Source organism: Triticum urartu, chromosome 6, assembly GCF_003073215.2.
Source record: "Triticum urartu cultivar G1812 chromosome 6, Tu2.1, whole genome shotgun sequence".
NCBI classification, from domain to species: Eukaryota; Viridiplantae; Streptophyta; class Magnoliopsida; order Poales; family Poaceae; genus Triticum; species Triticum urartu.
Window position 1 is genome coordinate 233,800,919 of NC_053027.1, and position 22,690 is coordinate 233,823,608.

The 22,690-nt window shown below is 41.4% G+C and overlaps 1 protein-coding gene across 1 annotated transcript; it reads right to left on the reverse strand.

Annotated features, from left to right (window-relative positions):
• Nucleotides 1-317: 317 nt before the first annotated feature.
• LOC125512739 (protein SLOW WALKER 2) lies at nt 318-11,239 on the reverse strand. The gene is made up of 16 exons (XM_048677827.1): nt 10,236-11,239; nt 8,973-9,048; nt 8,133-8,252; nt 7,672-7,747; nt 6,598-6,666; nt 6,354-6,434; nt 6,171-6,242; nt 5,871-5,963; nt 5,402-5,596; nt 5,168-5,251; nt 4,922-5,065; nt 4,631-4,720; nt 3,175-3,257; nt 2,818-3,099; nt 2,173-2,410; nt 318-1,360 (listed from the first exon to the last, which is right to left on the reverse strand). The coding sequence occupies exons 1-16, from the start codon at nt 11,092-11,094 to the stop codon at nt 680-682; spliced, it is 3,243 nt and encodes a 1,080-aa protein (XP_048533784.1). The 5' UTR covers nt 11,095-11,239; the 3' UTR covers nt 318-679.
• Between the last annotated feature and the right edge of the window lie 11,451 nt (nt 11,240-22,690).

Here is a 22,690-nt window from a genome sequence, read left to right on the forward strand (position 1 = left end):
AAAAGGGTGTAGCATCATGTTAGATGTGAGATAATCATCTACTCCAGATGTAATATAGACAGACCCTAAACATTTTGCATTTACATTGGGCGTGCCCCTCTGTCAGATAGAGGCCTCTAATGTGCAGTGTGACATGTTGAATATTGCTTGCCAGTTTTCCATGCTAAGGGTGGGAGATCTTGGCAGTTTTCTCGGAGGGTTTTCCTAGTAACAATAATAATCTCCATGTCTATTATGGCTCTCGGATTTAAGGATACCCATTTTATCCATGCTGTGGATGTTCTTATTATATGTTTAGCGCAGATATTTCCCAGATATTTTATGAAACAATAACAAATTTAGGTGGATATAGCTTCTTCATGCACCCGGTTTACATAATGTAGGAAAAAAATGTATGCAACATACAAAAAATGTCAAAATTAGAGAATCCAAGCTGTTACACGCCTAGACGAGATGATGACTGATTGGTTAATTCTCCGAGCCTGATCACACGCCGGTCTTTCTTCCTGCAAGAGCTAGCGCGTCCACACCGGCAAAAGGACGGGCGGAGAGGAACTGGTGGCGGCGAGTGCCAGAAGGTAAGACCAACATGTTGCCAGCCGCTTGCGTCTTCCAAAACTACAAAACTTTAGCGAGCAACATCGCCACAAACATTTTCCAACATGGTATAAGCTCATTCTCATTCAGATCTCTTGGACCTCCTTCGTGATCCCGACTGTTTCTGTCCTCTCTCCTTACGGCCCACACTGTCCCCAGCTTCCTTGTGCTTCCGCTGCTTCTTCAAAGTAGACTTCTCAGCCTCCCCCTCCATGAGATGTTCGTACTCTTCTAGACTTGCAAATGGAGTTGAGCGGCTCTTTCGCTTTTGCCCACAGGCTGCAGCCGCAGCCTTTACATCGGTAACATCATCATCTGAATCGTCAGCACTCTCGTCCACATATGACATGTTAAGACCATCATCTTCATCATCATCCTCGTCGTCATCTGAAATGTCATCCAACACATCAGCATCACTGTCATCTCTAAGCAAATCCCCTTCCTCCTCAAATGCCTTGGCGTCCAGATTGTCGTAGTCATATTCTCCATCCTCCGCAGACTCATCTTCCAGCTCCTGCATCTCGTCATCACTTTCATCCACCTCCTGCATCTCGTCATCACTTTCATCACTGACATCATCAACGTCATCAGCTAAGAGCTCTCCAGTATCTTCATCCAGAACTGAAGCTTTCTTCTTTGCCTTGGGCTTAATAGGGCCTGTCTTGTTCATGTAGAAGCGATGGAAAACAACATCTTCTGGAGGAACTTCATTTTCTGCCAATTCTAGCAGATCTTGTCCAATGAGATGATGATTCAGGTCAAGCTGCAGACACAAACACACACACAGACGTACATAGATCAGCCAACAGAATTGCGGCAGTGACAACTCGTATATATGAAGAGGGAGTGCCACATGTGCTGTCACATGATGATAGAATCCATAACCGAAAAGATAGTCAAAGGTCATCACTAAACATGAGATCAGGTAAAACATATGCAGTTATTTTTATAGTTGCCAAGACAAACTAGAAATCATCACGTACTTTCAGATGTATAGACAGGTTGATTTTACGTATGAATGTTCAAATTAATTATGAAGAGCATACATATGCAGGAAATGCTTGTGAAATGACACTTAGGCCTGATCAAGGTGTCACTGGACCTAAATGGCGCATGCCCATAGGCCATAGCTGCAGGATATTCTCACTTAATTCCAAATGTAACAATGAATATTCTTATGCAGCCACTGCCTAAACGATGGAAGCACACAAAAGATAGCACTAACTCAAAGGAAGTAACGAACATGTGAACAGTATACGAGTGATTACTACTTTACTAGTGTACTGTCCATGACACACACGGACAGTATCTGCTACGTGACAAAAGGCACTGGAATGATACTAATGCGGTCCCCTCATATTGGTGAAGCTACAAGAGATTATGGGAACCATGACAGAACGAACATATGACAAGTTGACAGCTATATAGGTGATGTTTTTTTCCACAAGTTAAAAAATAAAAAACATGAAGAAGTCATTGTAAAATCCAGAGATAAAACATCTTAGAAGAGAAACAACACAAGATGAACAATTCAAATTCAACAAAAGAAAGTAAAGGCAAATAACAAATTCATACCTTTTTAGCTGGTGCAATTTGTGATCCACCATGCCATTTCCCTTCAGCAATGCGGTTTCCTTTTGGTTTCTTCTCCATGAATTTGTCAAGGAAGGCAGGAAGCGACAGGTCTGTCAATGGATCACCATTATAGACAATATTGTTTCCAGATAGCAATGTCCTAGCCATTGTAAATACTGACGGGTGCACATGTGAGGCCAATAACGTTAGCTCCCACCAACTAGCACGATCTGCGTTGCTGAGAACACAACAAAAAGCACGAGTGATCAAGAACATTGTTTGTATTTGTAACAAAGTACAAAAAAGGAGAGAAAATTGTGAAATAGTATGATGTTATAGATTATTAGGGATCTTGTCAAAAAATGGTGACTGATTTTGTATACCAAGTGGCCAATTCTATTTGAATTTTTTCTTGTAATTGGATTGCAACAGTATAGCATTTCGAGATGAACTAGATTATCAAGAATGCTACACGATATTGCCACTAGCGTTTCAAAACAAATAAACGGAAATTTATTATACACCTGGATCAGATAGTAGAGCTAATCCAAATTAACATGATGCATACCCATATTTCTATCCTTGCATTATCAAACAACATAATCTGAAAATTTCATGCAAAATATAGGATTAAAAAGACAATACCAGTAAGAAGGCTCTCTGTGTCGTGGATTATATAATACATGTGATGTCGACCCCTCAGCTGATGCATTGGTTTGACCCTTCTCATCACTAGCGGACACTTTTACTTGTTTCGTAGCATCAGAATCATCCTCGCTGTCAGAATTGTATTTCTCAAGTGAAGCCAACATACTATCCTGTTTGATTGGACTTGTTGAAGCAATAGCAGGGTCCTCAGGATTCTCTACTATGTCTTCGAAGTGTTCGATACCATCATCGACAGATTCATTCTGGAGCACAATCGTCCTGAAGATTTTGATGTAAATTATGTACTCAATAAAATTCAGTGAGATCATATGGTATTGACAAGTAACCACATACCATAATGGTGGCTTTGTTTTAAGGACCTCAGACAGTATGAAAAGGCATCCACAAGCATACTGTGGAGGGCGTTGAAGAGCCACCTGTTCAGAGACATCACAATTTAGTTATTAGAGCTTCCCTAGTTCCATTCAATTCCATAATCACAAATAATACAGGTAAAACTAAAAGATTCAATATTTCGGATTTGTAATTATAGTCTAAACAACGATTAGATTTTAAAAGCCTTCGCCCAGATTTCTTTCCCTTTTCCCACATCCCACTGTAGGACAAGTGGGTGGTGGAAAATATAATATATAAATAAAATACAAACGCATCCCTTATGATATTGTCACTTTTATGTCATATTTCAAAATATCAGTTCTAGTTCTTTTCTAAAATATCACAAATCACGAAGCATGTAAAACAGGCATAAGAGTTGCAGTGGGAGTTTCTACTTGACAATCCTACTATCACAACAATGGTGTAAAACAGAAATAAGAACAGCACAAACCATGTGGTTAATATTGTTTTGTGACCAAGTGTGAACTTGGCTCTAATCATATTGCGGGAACATATCTTATTCTTTTACTGGTTAGTACTCAGATAATGACAACATCACCTAATATCCAATTCTGAACCCAGGCTCATCTGCACCCGGTGAACAGTAAATTCAAAAAATCCGGGTTTTTTTTCATGGAAGATCTTTGAGTGCGTGAGATGCGTGCCAAACTTCAAAGCATCTGGACATCTGAGTAGCTCTCAGCAAAAACAACAAAATCAGGTCCCAACAGTGCACAAACAGTAAAGTTTTTCAGACCCCAAATTTGTCTTTTTTGCTGAGAGCTACTCAGACATCCAAATGCTCTGAAATTTGGCACGGGCATCACGCACTCATGAATCTTTGTCCACACAAAAATTGGGATTTTTTATTATTATTTAGTGTTTGTAACGATATTTTTGTTCACTCCCACCCTGTAATCATATCCCTAAGACTAACCCCATCGTGGGCCCATCAAAACTAGTACAAGAGGCATAGCAGACACCGTTTCTGATACAACCTAGGGTGTGGTGGTCATAGCTGTGATACAACTCAAGTATTTACCTTTGTATGTTGGAAATGACGTAATTTAGACCTGAAATTTTGCATGATTGCATCTATGTACAACATACTCTTCCATATTACTACAAATTAGGACTTACTTATGAATCCCATTTGCACAGAATTTGCAACTTCTGGGGAATTTCCACTTGGAACTTTCATGTGCAGCTGTGTAGTTTTTAGTTCCAGTGGGCAGTGGTGTTAGTGCTGTATAGTAGTAGCGTAACTAATGTTAGTCCTTTATGCTCGTCCTGGGCGACAGGTAACTGATTAAGGCATAATCGGCTTATATGTCGGGAGCCCACGACAACCATTTCTGTGATTACGAACTTCTAGCAAATTTAAGTAATATATTCGCATCGTTAGAAAACATACCTGAAGCAGACGCTTCGAAAATGCAGCTACTCTCTTCAGCATTACATCGTTCTTCATTGCTTTCACCAACAGACCCAGAAATAATTCCGGCTGAAATATGCAAGACATGATTAGTCAGGTAAACTATAGAAAGATGCCTAACAACATATAAGGGTGAGGCGCAGAGCTACTTTCTTCATGGTTATCTTGTGCCAGGGAAGAGATTTATAAACCATGTTATTGTTCAAAGATCAAAGTGCACTAAAATAAAGAACACACAGAAAGCATGGCAAAAGGGCCGGCAACTGAAACCTTTGATGAAGTAACAGCTGAAGGACTCAAAAGTTTCGCATATAACGCGCGGTAAAAACGGTCACTTGCTATCTGATTTTTTGTGGAGATCTGATATAAAAGCATTAACGCCTGAACACCAACATTGAAGTTCTCAGAGTGAACCTACATGCAACAAAAAAATTGCTAGTTAGGATCTTTACAGGAAGCTATTATGTCCTTCAGAGAACAACTCAGCAATGTACTTTCACTGGTTAATAACCTCACCAGTCTAAAAAGAATTGGTGTCTGAACTTCCACAATATCATCAACTTCAGAGCTTGCAACATATGGTAACGCTCTATTTACGCCCTGCATAAGATGAACTATCAATAAGAACTAGAGACACAAGTCAGGAACCAGTCTGAGCACAAAAAAAGGGGCATATGTAAGCATACTGTTAGCACATGACACGACGAAGCGAAGACAGTACTAGGCAAGTCTGCAGAGTGTGAGACATACAGATAAAAGGGCAGAGAGAAGGCGGGAATCCATCTCTAAATCTGTTCCTGCTGGTGGATCCATTTCATGGTTTCCATGTGAATTGGAGTCGTTGACCTTGTCCTCTCGCCCCTTTGTTTTCCCATTTTCAACCTTTTTCTTGCCATGTTTACTTTGTTTTTCTCCTTTACTATCACAAGGGCAAGACATGAGTACCTGACAACAGTGCCACAGAACAATAAAGACAACTTCAAATATTTAAAAGCAATTAACCCCATACAGGTGAGGAGACTATGAGGATGAACATAAAGCCGTAGAAACAAAATTGAAATATGATGTGAACTTCAGAAGTTTAAAAGAAAATAGGGCCAACAAGATGGCGAACTGAGGATGTGATGAAAGTAAACTAAACGTTGGCAGGAGAAGGGTCATCGCCAGTAAGTACGCCTAAGCACAGCAAGAATTATACACTTATGAACCACGTCCAAACCTTGAAAACCGCAATGTAGGCATCCACCAACCGTTTTGCAATTTTAGGTCCATCTCCTTTACTGGTAAGAAAAATATGGCTCAAAAAGTTGACCTGTACAATAACAACTTTAGTTTAGAAGGCAAGATAGCACATTTAAAATAAATGCATCATAGTTTGGATAGATGAGCATATCCCGGTATTCAGAAAGTAAAACTTTACACAAATGTTATCTGTAAGAAAACCAATTTACCAATGCGCTCTGTGTATGAAATTCAGAACCAATGTTTGAATAAAATAGTAACGGAAACAATAACATACGGCTTGGTATTTGGCCCGAAGCCCAACATGTGGTCTGAACAGAAATGAGTCCACCTCATCTATCACAACCATCTGCAAATTTAAAATGTCCGAGAACACACAAGTGTTAAGTTTTTTATTGATTTCGTGAGAAAAATATAACGTAGTTAACTATACTGATCGAACAGACACAAATGCATATACCTTCATATTTGGATGAGTGGACAGAAGACCTGTTAACAGATATGCGGCACTTGATGCTGCCCTCCTTTCAGGATCTCCAAGCTGCAATAGTTTGCATCACGATGACTAAGAATAAAGCCGCTGCCCGTAAGGTATTGCTTATCATAAGTAATATATATAGCATTGCACTATAAATTAATCATATCTGCTTTGGGTACATCATAACAAGTGAAAATGGAGAAATGGCAGAAAAGTGACAACTTACTTTGTTAACAAGAGCTGTAAGTAACCGGCGTTCCTGTTCAGATTTACTCTTTAGAAGGGCAGAAACTGTCTGCAGAGAAAAGAGGAAAACAACAAACAAGACACATTTCATGACAAGGAAACACAAAATACTCTTAATGATAGTAATAGCACAAATCACTGGAAGCATGTCTATTTTACGAGGCTAGGATAAGTAAATCCTCAAAATAAAATGCCAGCCATTTCCCAGATCTCATGAGGACCAGTGGCCGAGCTTCCAGATTGACCAGGAATTGGAAACCAAGCAGTTGCAGGCAAGGACCAGTTTTGAACCTCCTGATTTTCTATTTAATTAGGTAATTTTGCTTTCACCAGTTCCTGGAGAACTTCGGTTGGTTCGACAAAATTGCCGCCAGAAACTTCTACTCAAATCTTCATATTCAGTTACAAAACTAGTTTGGTTTTAAAGTTTTCTGGTGCCTGCCAGGAATCAAGTTCCCTGCAGGAAATAGCTAGTTTCCGCCAAGATATTAAAACGTAAGACATATCTGGATAAGAAACTGACTTGAAATTCTATTATGGCTTGATAATTCCGTGTTAAATCGGTTTGAAAGATGACGCGGTATCAATTCAACAGCTGATCCCGAGATTTAGTACATTTGGTACAGCATCAACATATCTCCACTCACAATATGGTCAAAGCTAGATTAGATGTTATGCAAGTTTGTCGAGGCAAACCATGCTTAGCTGCCTCAAAATCGTACTGTTCTTCTCCGTTTCTATATATAAGACGTTTTGGCAGTTCAATTTGAACCGCCAAAACGTCTTATATTTAGGAACGGGGGTAATAGCAATTTCTATCGCAGCTCCAATGCATCTTGCCGGATGTTTGCGATTATGTTTTGATTTTTCACAACTACTTTACTGTTTTCGATATTTCCAAGTATCAGATGTGATGTAGAAAATGATAGGATATGCCCCACTATAAGTTCCCCAATTGATTCTTTTCATTCTGTGACGGTATAATGCTAGTCTTTGCCCAGAATGAGAGCAAATAAAAAAGTTTGTTCCATATGAATCCACGATTTGGGCTAACCTTCATTGCTTTGTCCTTCAGGCTTGGCAGCATATCTTTTAACGCATCCTCCAGTGCAATAACAAACTTCTCATACCTGTAATAGTATTAATCATAACATTCAAAACTGAAAAAAAATCAATGACCAGGCAAGATAAAGGTGTCACATGTAACAATGGTAATGGGTCCCACATGCCAGCCATCAAGGTGTCACATATAACAATGACCAGGCAAGAGAAAGGTGTCACATATATCTTGCCATTGTTATATGTGACACATTTAAAATGCTGACCAATAGAATAATAATAAAGGTGTCACATATAACAATGGCAAGATAAAAAGTCTAGTGCCTTCATTCGATAATAAAGTGTTCCTAAATTGAAGGCTTATTTCTTCCAGAGTCCGGACCTACATATGGCATCTACTTGGATCCTGGATGACTGAAATGTAAATAGCCAGATACATAGTGGAGTGAGAAATACCTCTGTTTCAAGCAGTCTTCCCAATGCCAGAATAGGAGAAGTGAGTAGCCATCTTTTGTTTCAGGTAAAATGTCTAATGGGCGCTGAATAAGACTTTTCAACTTACGATCAGGCAATAACCTAGCAAGAGAATGTCATCAATATTCAATAACCACGATGACAAGAAATAAAAGAAAACAGAGAGCTTATGCCGTAAGAAAATAAATCTGGCAGTGCTAATTAATTAGTCTGGTTAATGTTCGAGAAAGTGTCACTCATAAAACAGCCGTGGCCCTCTCCATTCGTTTGTACACATGCAGCGTGATTCTTCTAAAATTAGCATTCCCACATGACTGTCTCAATAAAACCAAAGAACAGGGGATGGAACAGCTGCACATCATTCCCGAACCAACAAGGGAATAGATGGAAACCAAAGCCAGTAACATGAGACAGTCTAGTCAGATGTTAAGAGCAAGAAATTGCTATGCGGGAAAATCAAGCCGTGCAAGCTTCAAGTGCATGTGCTACGAAATGCTTTTGCGGGCATGTAACTTCTTGTGCCTGAACTTGTGTAAGCCTAGCAGTCTAGAAAACACAAAACAAAGAATAATCAATTGGAAAGCATATTTGCACCAGTAAAGAAGGGAGCCTTTACGCCTAATAAAAGACCAATGGTGCAGCCCATTCAAGTGGCTCCCGCAAGGATGAGTTCCAATTTGAGAAATGGCAGTAAGATTCAAGGAAAATAAGGTAAGAAATATAACAAGATAAATGCCACCGATTTTGCTTTAGTGTGTCCTCAGGAGGGAAAGGTTCTATAGCTACAAGGTAACAAAAGAAAAGAGTTCAGAAGATGCTAACCTCATTTCGAACAACTCCCTCAATGCATCAAAGCCTGTGAATGCATACCTTTTACCAACCTTTGATGCTACCATACCTGTTGTAATTTCGTTTCCAAAAAACAGAAAGAACCTCTTTAGAATACTTATCAAAGAAGAGAACAGAAACAAGATGATCTCCAAAACGGCATATTGACATTGAAAGTCCAGCTATACCGAAGATTGCAAACAAAAAATATGAAGTAACCCAAAACAAAACAAAACAAAACATGCTTCACAAACTTAGAACTGCAAGAAAGCTAATTTCCTGTATGCACAGACATAAAGCTTTGTCCAAGCAATATCCATCTTAGCTGAACTGCATGTTATATAGCAAAAACTGATAGTTCACAATTAAAAGCCTGTGATTTGAAACGATATAGATTTGCCATTCATGATAGACCTTAACTTTTCAATAGATGGTGGAATTTATCTGAAAATTGTGCTACTTCATCGATGTCATGATGGCCTTATGTATCTGGATAGCCCGGCGAGGTTCTAGTTCTAAAAGGATTGACTATATACTTATATTATTAAGTACCAGAATAAAACCGCAACCTCAGTTTTCAAAAGGAAATCTACGAGAAGATGAAAGTAGATGCAGATGGTAACTTCAACTCAACAAAGTGAGTCATCTCATAAACCTGAGCAATCTTTCTCCAGTGGCAAGGAACGCATTCACTGACAAAGACCTCGCTGGTGTTCACATAAGACCAGTGGCAGTGATTAACTGATTATACTAAGTTGCCGACCATACACTACCGAATGACAGCAATGCTAATAGTCCAAACCTATGGCGAGCATCTGCCACTAAATAAAGCCTACTGCACATAACAAACATATGATACTCATCTAAGTTTTTCTAGTGACTTCAAGTTGGTTTTATATCTTAAAAGGTCTAACATTTATGCGATTTCCATCTAACATTCATGATTCATTTTTGATCTGAAACACTGGATATTTTCCTAGTTGCAGTCACATTTAATGCAATCAAATTGCTTCCAAATGCCACTTTTACTCAAGCATTACATACTTACATGAGATTAAAAAAACTGCCACTGTGATTGTAAAAGTTGATAAGTTGTCAGGAATCAGGATCACTTCAAAACATTCTTCCCTAGCTCAGTGTCTAGATACAGGAAGAATCTCAAATGTAATCTAGCTCTGTTTCCATGATCTACGAAGCATTATTGCCTCAATTTGTTCAATACGCAACCACGATGAGCATTTCAATAGTGCAACTCACCGAGGAGAGAGTCAAGCGCCCTCATGTTTGCAATTGGATTGTCCTCGACTAGACATGTGAACGCCGACACCTTATCGGCTGATGTACCAGACTTGGCCGACATCTCCAGGAGCTTCAGATCACCAGTTCCCCGCCGCACCGAGTCATACTCCCTCGAGTATTGCGCCATGAGCTTCTCCGCCAGCTCCCGCTTCTGCTCCACCATCCGCTGCATCTCCTGAAGCCCCACTGCTGGTGCGGCATGCTTACGGTCGCCTAGGACCCTGACCTCCAGCTCAGCAGCATCAGCATACCACTGCCCGGAGAGAGCACCGGCCTTTACAAGCGGGTAATTGGTGGTGGCACTGGTGGTGGCGGCGGTATGAGGGCCATGGAGCTCGAGAGGATGCGGCTTCTTGGTAGGTTTAGGGTGTTGGGGGGGATCGGTGTTTGCGGGCGCTTCTGGGGTTTGGGGGTGCTTGGGTGGTTTGGGGGCGCTCATGGGGCCCGACTTGCGGAAGTCGGAGTCGTCGAACCCGGAGGAGTTGCCGGCGCCGGGGACAAGTCCCAGCGATGAGGCGAACGAGGCGACGTCGGACTTGATCGCGTCAATGCCATCCTCCTCCCCACCGGCGGCGGGCTTCTTCTTCTTCTTCTTCTTCTTCTTCTTGGTGGGATTCGGTTCGGGACTTACGTCGGACTTGAGCGCGTCCGCGCCCTTCTCTTCACCCTCGTCGGCGGCGGGCTTCTTTGATTTCTTGCTGGACTTCAGCTTGGGGATTACATCGGACTTGAGCGAGTCCATGCCCTCCTCCTCCCCACCAGCGGCGGCCTTCCTCGCTTTCTTTGCGGACTTGGGCTTAGGGTTTAGCTCCGTCATGGATAGATGCCGCGGTGACGAGATATGCAGGCAGAGGCGAGGTGGGGTATGGAGGGCGAGGCGGCGGCTGAGGGTGGCGCCGGTGGGGGGAGGACTGGAGGTGGAGGAGGCGGCGGCTGAGGGTGCTTGAGCAGGCAGGGCAACTCCTATTTGCAACTAACGCCTCTCCGCGAACCCCTTCTCCTTCTTGGGCCCGGCCTAAAAACATACCGGTAAATGCGTCCAATAAATGGCCCTTTCGCACAGGCGAGCTCTCTGGGTGGCCCGGCCCATTTATCTAACGTAGCGTAGCTTTTCAGTACTGTTTTCTGGGAATTCAAAATGTCTTCGCTTTTAGAAAATGTTTGAGATGTCCAAAAACTGCTCATGTTTCAAATAATGTTCACAAAGTTAAAAAATAAACAAGTTTTAAAAAAAAGGTTCATTGAAAAAAATGTTCACAACTTTTTGAACCGTCTGATACAGTAAAACATTTGTTTTGGAATCACCCACCACAATAAACCATTGTTTATGGAACCATCTGCTACAGTAAATGGGCCGGCACAGTTGAACTACGAGTGTGCCGCGTCCCTGCAATAAAGCAGAAATGCTCACTCGATCGCCCGCCCATTTGCTGGTTTAATTTTTTTTTGATAGCCTTTTTATTCTGGTGTTTCTCTCCTATTCAAGAAAAACAAACTGCTCATAGTTTTTCAAATTTAAAAAATGTTCACAGATTTAAAAAAGGTTTGTGGATTGAAAAAAAGTTCAAGGATTATGAATTTTGGAAAGCAGTTCACAGATTTGAAAAATATATTCATCGGTTTGAAAAAAATATGTTTGAAAATCCGTCATGAAATTGAAAAAAGTTTGAGATTTTCAAGAAACACAAAACTGAACAAAAAGTTCATAAATTTAAAATAGGGAAATAAAAAATAAAATAAGAAAAAATGAGCAATAAACCAGTAGAAAACACAAAGAAACCCCGATTGAAAGCTTCTAGAAGCTTCACAAAACTGGATGTTGGGAGTTACCACAAACCTGAAACGCAACCCCTAGACTGGTTGGCCCATTCCCTATGAACGTGCTGGAGCGGGTGTGCGCTATCTACCGATAAGCTTATAACTAGCACCGTAAGCGTTGAATAGGAATTCCCTAAACCTCCTGTGTGTCACTCTGCGACTAAATTGGGGAGTCGCACATAGTGCTACCTCTGGCCGACCATTTAGCGCTAGCGTGTAGCGATTTCCTGTCGAGAGCCGGTTTTTTCCGGTTTTATTAGTTTTCAGCCAATTTTTACTTTGGCTTTTCAAAAGAATATGTGATTTATTTTATTTTGACAATGTCGACATTTTTTCAAATCCAAGAACAATGTTCCTAACTTATTTTGGATATTTTTAAAAATATTGTGAAGATTTTTTTTAAAGTTTGTAACGTTTTAGAAGATCTAGAAAGCCTCTAAATTTTTGTCAACATTTTTTTAAAGTTTCAAGAACATTTGTTTTACAAATATGAACAGATAAATAAAAGCAATAGCAAAAAATATATATAAACGAAAAGAAAATCGATAGAGGAAACAAATAGAAAAGAAAAAGGGGATGAGAGAAACCGTACCAAAACCTTCTAGGAGGTTCCTAAAACCTGAAAAAACAAAATCCTAATTGGTCGACCCGTCAATGCATTCCTTACATTTGCTTGGCATGAGCGACATATATGACTTTCATTGAAACAAGATTAGTAATGAAAGTCATATATGTGATATACCAAGTTACCACATATCATCTGATATATAACCCGATATCTGACATCTAATATTCCAAAATCAACCTTATATGAATCCAATATGATCGATGCATGTTACATGGAGCAACACATTAGCTCCTCTCCTCTAGATGGTTAGTGACTACCTAAGACATTAGTGAATTTACAAGTGGACGTTGACGTCTCATGGTCACCATCCACACATGTTGGAGCTAATTCTGGCAGATCCCTTGGTATAGTGTCTCGGTGAGGTGAGTAGACAGGAGACCAGATTTACCCAGGTTCAAGCCCTTCTTACGAGGTAAAACCCTACTCCTACTTGTGTTGTATATTGCGATTGGAGTATATAAAGTACAAGTACCGACTATCAAGAGATTCTAACTTGTGTCTAAGTCATGACTTGATATGCCTATCGACTAGCCCGACCCCGACTTATAAAGGATGTCGGAGGCATAGGGTTAGAAAAGTCCTAGTCGGCTAGTCGTTGGAGCAGTTCTCTAGGACACCAATTCTTCTCTTGCGCACCAAGTACTTCGGGTCCTTCCTTCTATAGGGGTCAAGGGCCGATACGTCGACCCAGGGCATAAGATGACCTAGGGGCCATGGGCTAGCCTATATGGGCCAGCATCTGGCATGATGAGACGCCCCTGCGCCGTAACACCATTAGTAGTCCTTGAACCGGTTTCTGAGCTCGGATGCGTCTTGGTCGGGGTTGGTCTTGAACACCGTTTTCTGCAAGCTTGTAGGGGTCGGAACTGGTTCTGAAGCTCCCTTCAAAGTAGACTTGCACCACCCGTCCCTTGGGAAGAAACGAGCACAAGTATAGCAGGGGAAGCGCATGGTCACACAAGGGGAGTGCTGGGTGACACCGTGGAATACTTTTTTTTAGGGTGACACCATAGAATATTGAAGGTTATTATACCACGAAGGGATAATCTGCACAGTGTAGCTAACCTCTGTAAGCTAAGAGAAACCTTTGTACCGTTTCTTTCTTCAAGAGGAAGAAAGAAAGCGATCTCACCTGTCGCCGAGTGCTTCCTTCTGCCGCCCCTTCGGCGCCTCCCCTCTGCCGACGACTTTGGTTGTCGGTGGTAAGGGGGTCACCGGATGCATGTGTGTGGATCGTTTTAGGCTTTAGTAGCTTATGTTTTGGGTTGTTCAGCGTCTTGACTTCGGCGGCGGCGATGGCGGTGCTGAATAAAGATTCTTCATATCCTACCCCGGCAAGGTGATTGGTCCTATGGTTGAGGATGGATTTGAAAACTAATCTACTCAAGCAAGGATGGTGTGGCGGCGGCATCCTTGTGGTGGACCTGTGTCCTCGGGCATCGTCGTTGTGACGGCGTACTCTAGTGTCGTCACGGTGGTTGGGATGTAGTCCAAGAGCGGATGCAGAATGTGGCATGCATCGGCGACATCTGAAAGATGGTGGATCGTATGCTAGATGATGTATCCATATTTTATACATTTTTAGAGCTCATTTATTCCACATTATCTACGTATACCAAGTTATATCATGTCCCATTGAGCCAATATGTGTTCATATGCATGATTTTCAGTTTTTACTCTTTTCACCGTGAGCATTGCATAATCTTTATTCTTTTAGTTTTTACTAGTTTTCTTTGTCTTTGTGTGTCATGTAGGTGATGCAGACTTCCCATGCACTTAGCACGATGAAAGATGTACAAACGGAGGACATCTAGGGGGCCAGACTTGGCCATTTCGAAGAGTGAAAAAGTCATTTTTGCAAAGTGCTCAAAATTAAGATCTAAAATCAAAAATGGATCAGCATCATTCATATGAATCTAACAAACTCAAGAACGTCAAATTTTGAGTTCGTATGAAGAAATGACGGTCGTTTTACCGGGAGACATCGGTACCAAAGACGACGTTTCATGCGATCATGGATGGTCGTACAGACTCTCGTATGAACCCGAAACTTCACCGAAGGTTGCCTCTCATGACATAATTCTTCATGGACTTCGTCCCCGTTTGTTCTCACGACTTTCTTGGTCTTTAAGGGATGTCCTAGGAGAGGATATGGCTCACTTAGAGCCCTTGGATCAAAGGAGAGATGCTACATCAACGGACAAGGCTAAGAGAGCCATTATACACACACCTTCAACCCTACCCGTTGTTATTATCTTCATCAAGCCTCATTCATCATTCATCTCCATGTCCAGCCGTCGTCCACGTCAAAAACACCATTGTTGCGATCAAGAGGGAGACTGGAGGGAGCCGCTGCCGCCACACCACCGTCATCACCATCATCATCCGCGCCACCTTCATCACCACCATCAACATCCCTTCTTCCTCCTGCATCACGGTCTCTGTGATGGGTTGTAACAACTCTTGAGCTCCCTTTTATGTGATGTTACTTGAGTAATTGTTTGCTATGGGTCGGTCGATTAGTAAGTGGTTATTTGATATGTGTTTTTAAATTATGTGCGTTGCTTAATGCCTTTGGTAATTTAGTGACGGGAAATGCCCTTTCCATTGGCGCAGTTGGAGACATCGAACTCCCAAGGCCACACATGAAGTTAATAGATGGTTGTGAAAAACAACAGACCTGCGACGTGACAGGTGCAAACATCTTAAGGGGAACACAATTATTCTTGGAGCACAGTTGTCCATAGAACTTATTGCCTTCACCCGATCCCCATGATCTTAATATTTTTAAGTTAGTAGCTGCAGGCATGAGACAAGAAGTAGGACGATTGAGTTAACTCAACATAGCGCGTCTTGAGGGATATTGTCATGTGAGGGAGCACCCACCATAAGTAGACCATCGTATCCTATAATGCAGGTACTGACTTAGCCATCTCATGACATAATCGTAAAAGTTGAACTCCATAACGTGCCGGAGCCGAACTAGGCCGTACCTAGGTGTCAGCAATCTCATCGAAAACATCACGTACTTCTCATAGTTTATTTTCTTAGTTTATTTTAGTATTTATTTTCCATTATCTAGAGTTTAATTCTCTCTTTTTACCGTTACCTAGCAACATACTCATTAAGTAAACTGTTTCCAAACCCTGGTTTGAGTGTGAGCGTAGTTGTGTTAAGTGATAACACGGCTGCGGGGATTATGGTGCCATCTTGTTCGCTCCCGGTGGAATCGATAAACCTTACTTCTCATGAAATTGCTACATGACCCTGTGCAATTTCAGGTCATCACTAGGTTCGTGGTTCGTGGATGATAGGTATAGTTTCGTCTTTGGATGTTTAGTCGAGTGGGGGTGCCAGATCCAGAGTCTGATGGCGTGTCTGGGGTGTTGCCCCGGTCTGATTCATTCAACGGTAATGGTTTCGTCTTTGGTGCCTTTTTGGAGGTCCACACAACTGTATATCAGCGATGGAGTCACATCGAGCTCGGGTGAGAGGTGATCTGTTATTTTTCCTTTGGTGTTTGTTGTCATGGTGCCAGAGGCATGTGGCAAGCGTTGATATTAAGCTCAGAGGATTTTTCAATCTTGATTGTAATTTTCCTTCTTGGTTGACGTTTCTTTGTGCAAAGGCTAGTGTTCTGTTTTCTTTTCAGTTTTATTAGGTCGGTATGTACATGACTTGTACTATAATTTTAAGACACGTATTACCATGTGAAAAAAAATCTGTACGATAGAGGACTCACACACTCGTGTATGGGCATCGAGTACTTCCATAACAAAACCAAAGATATCGAATACTACTGCATCGTGTATGGATCAGTTATGTCTAAAATAATCATTTCAATGTCGGTTTCATATCGCTGCTAACTGAAGTGATGCGAAGAGTTAGAGGCGTTGCTTTGGTTCAAGGCAACGGAATGACCGCCTCGTTTGACTTGAACGGCCACCAAGGTTGGGTTAAAAACATGTCTACTCTGCGAGCTTCATAACACTTTGGTAATCTATATTTATATCAATATAAAAAGATCCAAAGGGGCAGATCCGAATCATCTCAACCGTCAAATCACGTTATCTAACAGTTCAAATCCCTCCAATGGTAAGCACCAAACACGTTTAACGCTCTAATTACCCACCATTGCTATTGGTTATAAACACGTTTTGACTCAACGCTATCCCATGAAATCTGTCATGTAATTAATATCCTACCATTCCCGCGAAAAGGTAATTGATATACTACTAAATATCAACATGCAGCAGATATATCTTACCTAATATAACGTGCAACTAATATCCTACCTAATATAAACATGTATTTCACGTATTATTACTAGTAGAGGAGTAAAAGGACCACGTCCATTCCATGTGAGACATCGGTGAGCACAAGCCTCGTGCCATGGACTTGGGCCACCCAAATAGCACCGACTTTCTCCCAGTTGGAAAGACTAACTGTCGGTACCATGATAAACGACACTTGCACTGTGGGTCAGTGCAGCAACAGTAATATTACCAAAATAAACAAGGGAAAACTTTGGGCTTACAGTGACTCATATACAAGTACAGTGATAGATCAACTGCACATTGATTGAATGAATGATCGGTATTTCCTCTTCTCCCATTCCCTGTCCCCAAGCTCTAGTGTTTTTTTTTTCTTTTTTTCTTGTGTTTTTTGAGGTTTTTACTCAGTCTTTCCTAATTACCCGAAAAATGCTAGATTTTTGGATCCGTTTTTTCTTATCCTCCTAAATGAATTGCAAGAAGCTTCTTCCCTCGCGATGAGGTTCTTCAAGAAAAGAAAAGATATGAACCAGCTTGTACGCAGCTTTGAACTCTCACTTCAGAGTTCAGGCAGAAACAATAACCGACTTAGCAAAGCGACTATTTTTCATAAGCCATCAAAGATAGTGGGAACCATGAAGCTACAAGAGACTCTGTACTCCTTACAGAATCTACCAAAAGAGACATCATTTTATACTCCTATATCTAATGTGCGTACTATCATAAGTTCATAATAATAACATCTCTAATACTTGGTCAGGGGGGGTTCAAAATTTGCGTGCGGATCAGGACTGCACGCATGGGACCAAATTGAGATGAGCTAGCTAGCTAGGAAAGACCCACGTCGCCGTCGGCCTTCTCTCTCATGTTGCAAGCTTCTCTTCTACAGCAGCCGGTTGTGCCTCGGCGTGTGGCGCCTCGGATGACCGTAGTCCTTGGTCATGAACCACCTCATCCTCTTTCTCTCCTCGGCCCACTCCTTGGCGTGCTGCCTCCTGCCGTCGTCATGGCTCGCAGTCGCAGCACCTTCTCCTTGCACGGAAGGGAAAAAAACTTCTGTTTCTTCAGTAACAGACAGTGAATGAATGTTCATGCAGCAAAGATACTAGGAACTACTCAAGGTAACAGCAATGGCTACTGCTCTACGAACTTACCAACGAGCACTTGCTGGTGAAGCAAAGACCTGAAGCTTAACAGGAAGATCAGAGCAACCAGGCTCACAAGGCCAAGGAACCTCATCGCTGCGTTTTTCCTCGCTCTGTGCTCTGCTCTCAGTCACAGCCTCACCATGAGTGGAGCAGGTAGGTGGTGTGTATAAATAGGCCAGGCCTCTCATGTCAGAGCATTTCAACAACGCGCAGAGTTGACAGTCAAACTGTAGGAAATTTTGGAGGAATTCACAGATTCAGGGTACAGTTGCTCTGTCCCGTCAAAAAGAAAAAAGGACGTCTTTGCCCTTTGGCCTAATTAACTAGTCTTCCGAGAACTGCATGTCCTAGCTACGAGAAGAATCTCTTGTTCCTGGAGCTAGCTCATCGGTTAATTAACCAAACTCCAAGTCTTTCTTCCTTGCGGTTGCCGCACTCTCCTTCTGGGTCCAAGTGCAGCTGCAGGATTAGTTTAAGGCTCGACAGCGTGTGCTCAATTTCGCGCAACCAAGCAGAACCACGTGGCATTTAACTTGATGTCTTGCAGACACGCACTCGGAAGCAAGTTTCTGCTCCAGCGAGGATCACTCTGACTTTTGTTCCTTTTTCGATCGGCAAAATGGTATTCGAAAGCATCGTTTCCCCTTGAATTAAATATGTGTTCTATCGGCTGGTCATATCATACTAGTGTATAATACTACATCCGTAGTGCATAGTATCATATGTTATTATTATAGATGACTTTATTTATTAGCATGCATGACACATAGTAGCAAAACATTTAATATGATACGGTATCATTATATGATACTTAACTTTCTCTTTCTTCATTTAATTTTATGCCACCTCATCAAATTTATCTAGTTGGCATGCATGATACTACCTATGATACTCCCATTACAACTAGCCTACTAGCTGTTTCCAATGACTGTGTAGTTGCCCAGTGCTTCTGGCTCGAGACTCGAGACCAAGCGCACTTGCTGGTAACACACGTGATTTAAAAACGATGTGAATATACATAGATGTACTCAAATCTTTTTTAGAAAAGGAGGATAACCCCGGATGTACTCATGTACATTGCATCCATAGAAATAAAGTAGGACCTACAAAATTACATTATTTTTATTCTAATACTTAAATGTACTATTTTTTCCCAAGGGTTAACTGTACTACCTTGACAGCTAGTGGAACACCCGTGTGTTATTACAGGCTATAATGCATATCTATAAATACGGTATGCTTCCTAATTTTAAGGCCTCATAATCAATTGAGGTCTCAAATTTGAGATTGGGTATCTGATTTTGACCAGGTCAAGAATACTCACTATGCTTCTACAAATACACCATGCTCACTAATCCTATGCTCCTTAAGTTTTAATGCCTCATCATCCATTGAAGTCTTCAATTTAGAATTGGACCATCCGATTTGACCCGATCAACAATTTTTTAAGAAGCTCTTTCATTTAATGTTTTTAAGTCACCATGCTTTTTAAATTTGGAGTTTCCATTCGATTGAGGTATTCAGAACTTGGTCGATAATTTTGACCGAGTCAACAACTTTTCCAAATCAATCGGCGGCAACCGGCATATACAAATATATCAAACCTGTGCACCCTCTCATCAAAAGAAAGAAAGAAAAGAAGCGTCAACATGTGATATTACAACACAAATATGGTATATGTAGACACAGGCGTAGAAAATCTTCCAACACAAGTATGGGTTGATTAGCAGATAACATGTAATTATCCCTCGAAAGGCCCACTAAAACACCGCATTATAAATAAAAGAAAAACACACTCCATGATCTTCCTAACTCACCAACAAAAAACTCCTTCTGTTCCAAATATAAGGTGTGTTTGTTCTTTTTTAAGTCAAATTTCTTTAATTTGGACCGACTTCAGAGCCAAACATATTGGCATCCACAATACTAAATGAATAAAATATGAAAAATAATCTTATGATGAATCTAATGATCGAGTGGAAGCCGCTGCCAATGTCCATGTGAGCCAAGTCGTTAACGCAGTAGTACAGACGCTCTACAGTCCCGGCATGGTTGCTGCCTTAAAGCTGACTGCCATGGGCATCATGGAGCGGGGCGTCGAGCTTTGCGATGCATCGCTGCCTAGGCACAAATGTCCTGGACATCGTGTGTGGAACATGAGTCGACTCTGCTTCGCCCACAAGCTTCTCTCCAAGCCGCGCATCTTCATCCTGCTTGGCATCCTCCTCCGCTGCCGCTTCATCGGCCTCCCGTGTCGGCCCTCGCTGGCCACCTTTGTGCACCTCTATTCGGCCCTCCGCCGTCTTTTCTAGGCCCGATCTCCCGCCGCCCTCTCGTCCTCGCTCTCCACCCTAGCCCTTACGCTCTGCAGCCCTGCGTGGGACAGGGAAAAGCTTGTGCATTGCCCCGGAAAAAAAGTAGTGATTAAAAGTTTGTTTTAATTTAGATAATGTGTGTCGTGTATGACCACATGTTGTGTTTCCGTACATATATAATGACAAACTGACTTTCTGTCCTTCTCCTCATTCTAGGAAATTATTTGTCTCGTTAAGTACCATCTCTTTACAAGAAAACAAAGTGATATCATTATTCCACGAAAATCTAATTCGGTGCCCGGGTCCAGATGAACCCAGTTAACAGTAACTCCATGAAAAATAGAAAAAAATCAAAAAGAAATTGAAGTTTTTTTGCTTGTAAGATGTTCGAGTGCAGGATGTGCGTGCAAACATAACTTCCATTTGAACATCTGTGGAGCTCGTGGCAAAAATGAGAAAACCGGCCAAAACAGTGCATGAACAGTAACCTTACTCACATAGCCGAATTTTGTTTTTTTGTCCCGTGCTCCTCTAGTGTCAAAACTCCACCAAATTCTGCACGAACATCACGCACATAAGTACCTTGCTTGCAAAAAAAATCAGAACTTTTTTATTTCTTTTCTATTTTTTGTGTTTTTTCGATTTTGCGCACTCATCTTCCTCTACACCTTTATTCTAGTCACCATCTCTCGGACCTCTTTCAAAATCTTACGTCTCTACAAATTATGTTTTTTTATTCTAGCCAACTCTCAGCCCTTGATTCAAAACCTTATACCTCTACAAATTATGTTTTTTAATCATTATGAAAAGTTATTTTGATGTCCCTTTTTTGACGATGAGTCAATTGAATATTTGGGGCCAGTAATTAGGTCCCCAGTCGGCGAGCTCATGGCCGCCGCCTGCACCCCATCTTACTCAAGGACATCACATCATTGATTGAAACCGGATTTTACTTCTCTGAATGAATGATTCTCTTGTAACATCTACTCTTGCATAACCACAAAAGGTATTCTTGAAACTTGAGACAACTGAGTGACCGATGCATGATTGAACATTCAGATCCTTGTTCTTCAAGGCATATGTAAAATCCTGGTCACAACCATACATATGTTACATTAGTTCGCTGTCCTATCCACGATGACATGACAGTAGTTTAGAAACTCTCCTAGTACTCCAAATACCGGCAATTAAAGCTCTAAATTTACAGCATCTGCAGCAGGCAATCAAATTTATGCACCAAGTACATTTAGTAGAAGCAACCGACTATCAAGATTTCTTATGCTCACACAAGTGACAAGTGTGACTAAGTTTGTAAGAAGGTTTGGATTCAGAACCTAAAAAGGGTACCGTTCTATCACTACTTCAGTTGCTCTCTGATCTCAGTAGTAAACATGAAGATCATCTCTGTTCGTGTCTGCCTCAAGGACAGGGGGCGCTTAGATCCGATAACGCCAAGGAACAAACAATGCGACGGGATCAGGTCAAGGACAGTGGCAATGAATGACCTATAAAGTGACAGAAGTAGCAAAGCATGTCAAGATAATTCAAGCTATCCTTGAACATAAGCATAAATAAAAACATGTATACTGAAATGGAGGGAGTATGTTACATCTGTGCACTTCAGAAATGGTCAAAACTTAATTAATTAGGTATGATGTAACATTACCTTTCAGCCATACGGCTGAAAAATGGTTTTCACATCTTCAAACACCTCAGGGATTGGTTTTGCAACATTGATCTAGTTAAACAGTGGATTGGTGTAACACTTCGGATGTAACTTTCCATATTTGTAACTCCGACTCTTGCCATTTTGTGCTATGTGATATGATATTTCTTTCGTGGTTGGGTTTTGCATCTCGTTTTGTATTTTGTTCATGTCATGCATTCCATCTCATGTCATTATGTGCATCTCATTTGCATTCGCGTTCGTCTCATGCATCCGGTCATTTTCCCCGTTGTCCGTTTCGCAATCCGACGCTCTCTCGTGCACCCCTCTATGTGAATTTTCGGAAGCGTTTCTACCTACCGTAGTAGGCCGCTGGTTGCGTGTTTATATAGGATCAGAATAGCCCTTGATCACGGCATTTACATGGAGGGATTGTTACAAAACTTGTGGTACAAGAAGATAGAGATAAGATACAAATCTGAACAGCCTAGGGTTCGGTTTAGCTTTATCTTAGCTAACCGAATACATCAAGATCTATCTCTAACAATATTCTAACATCCCCTC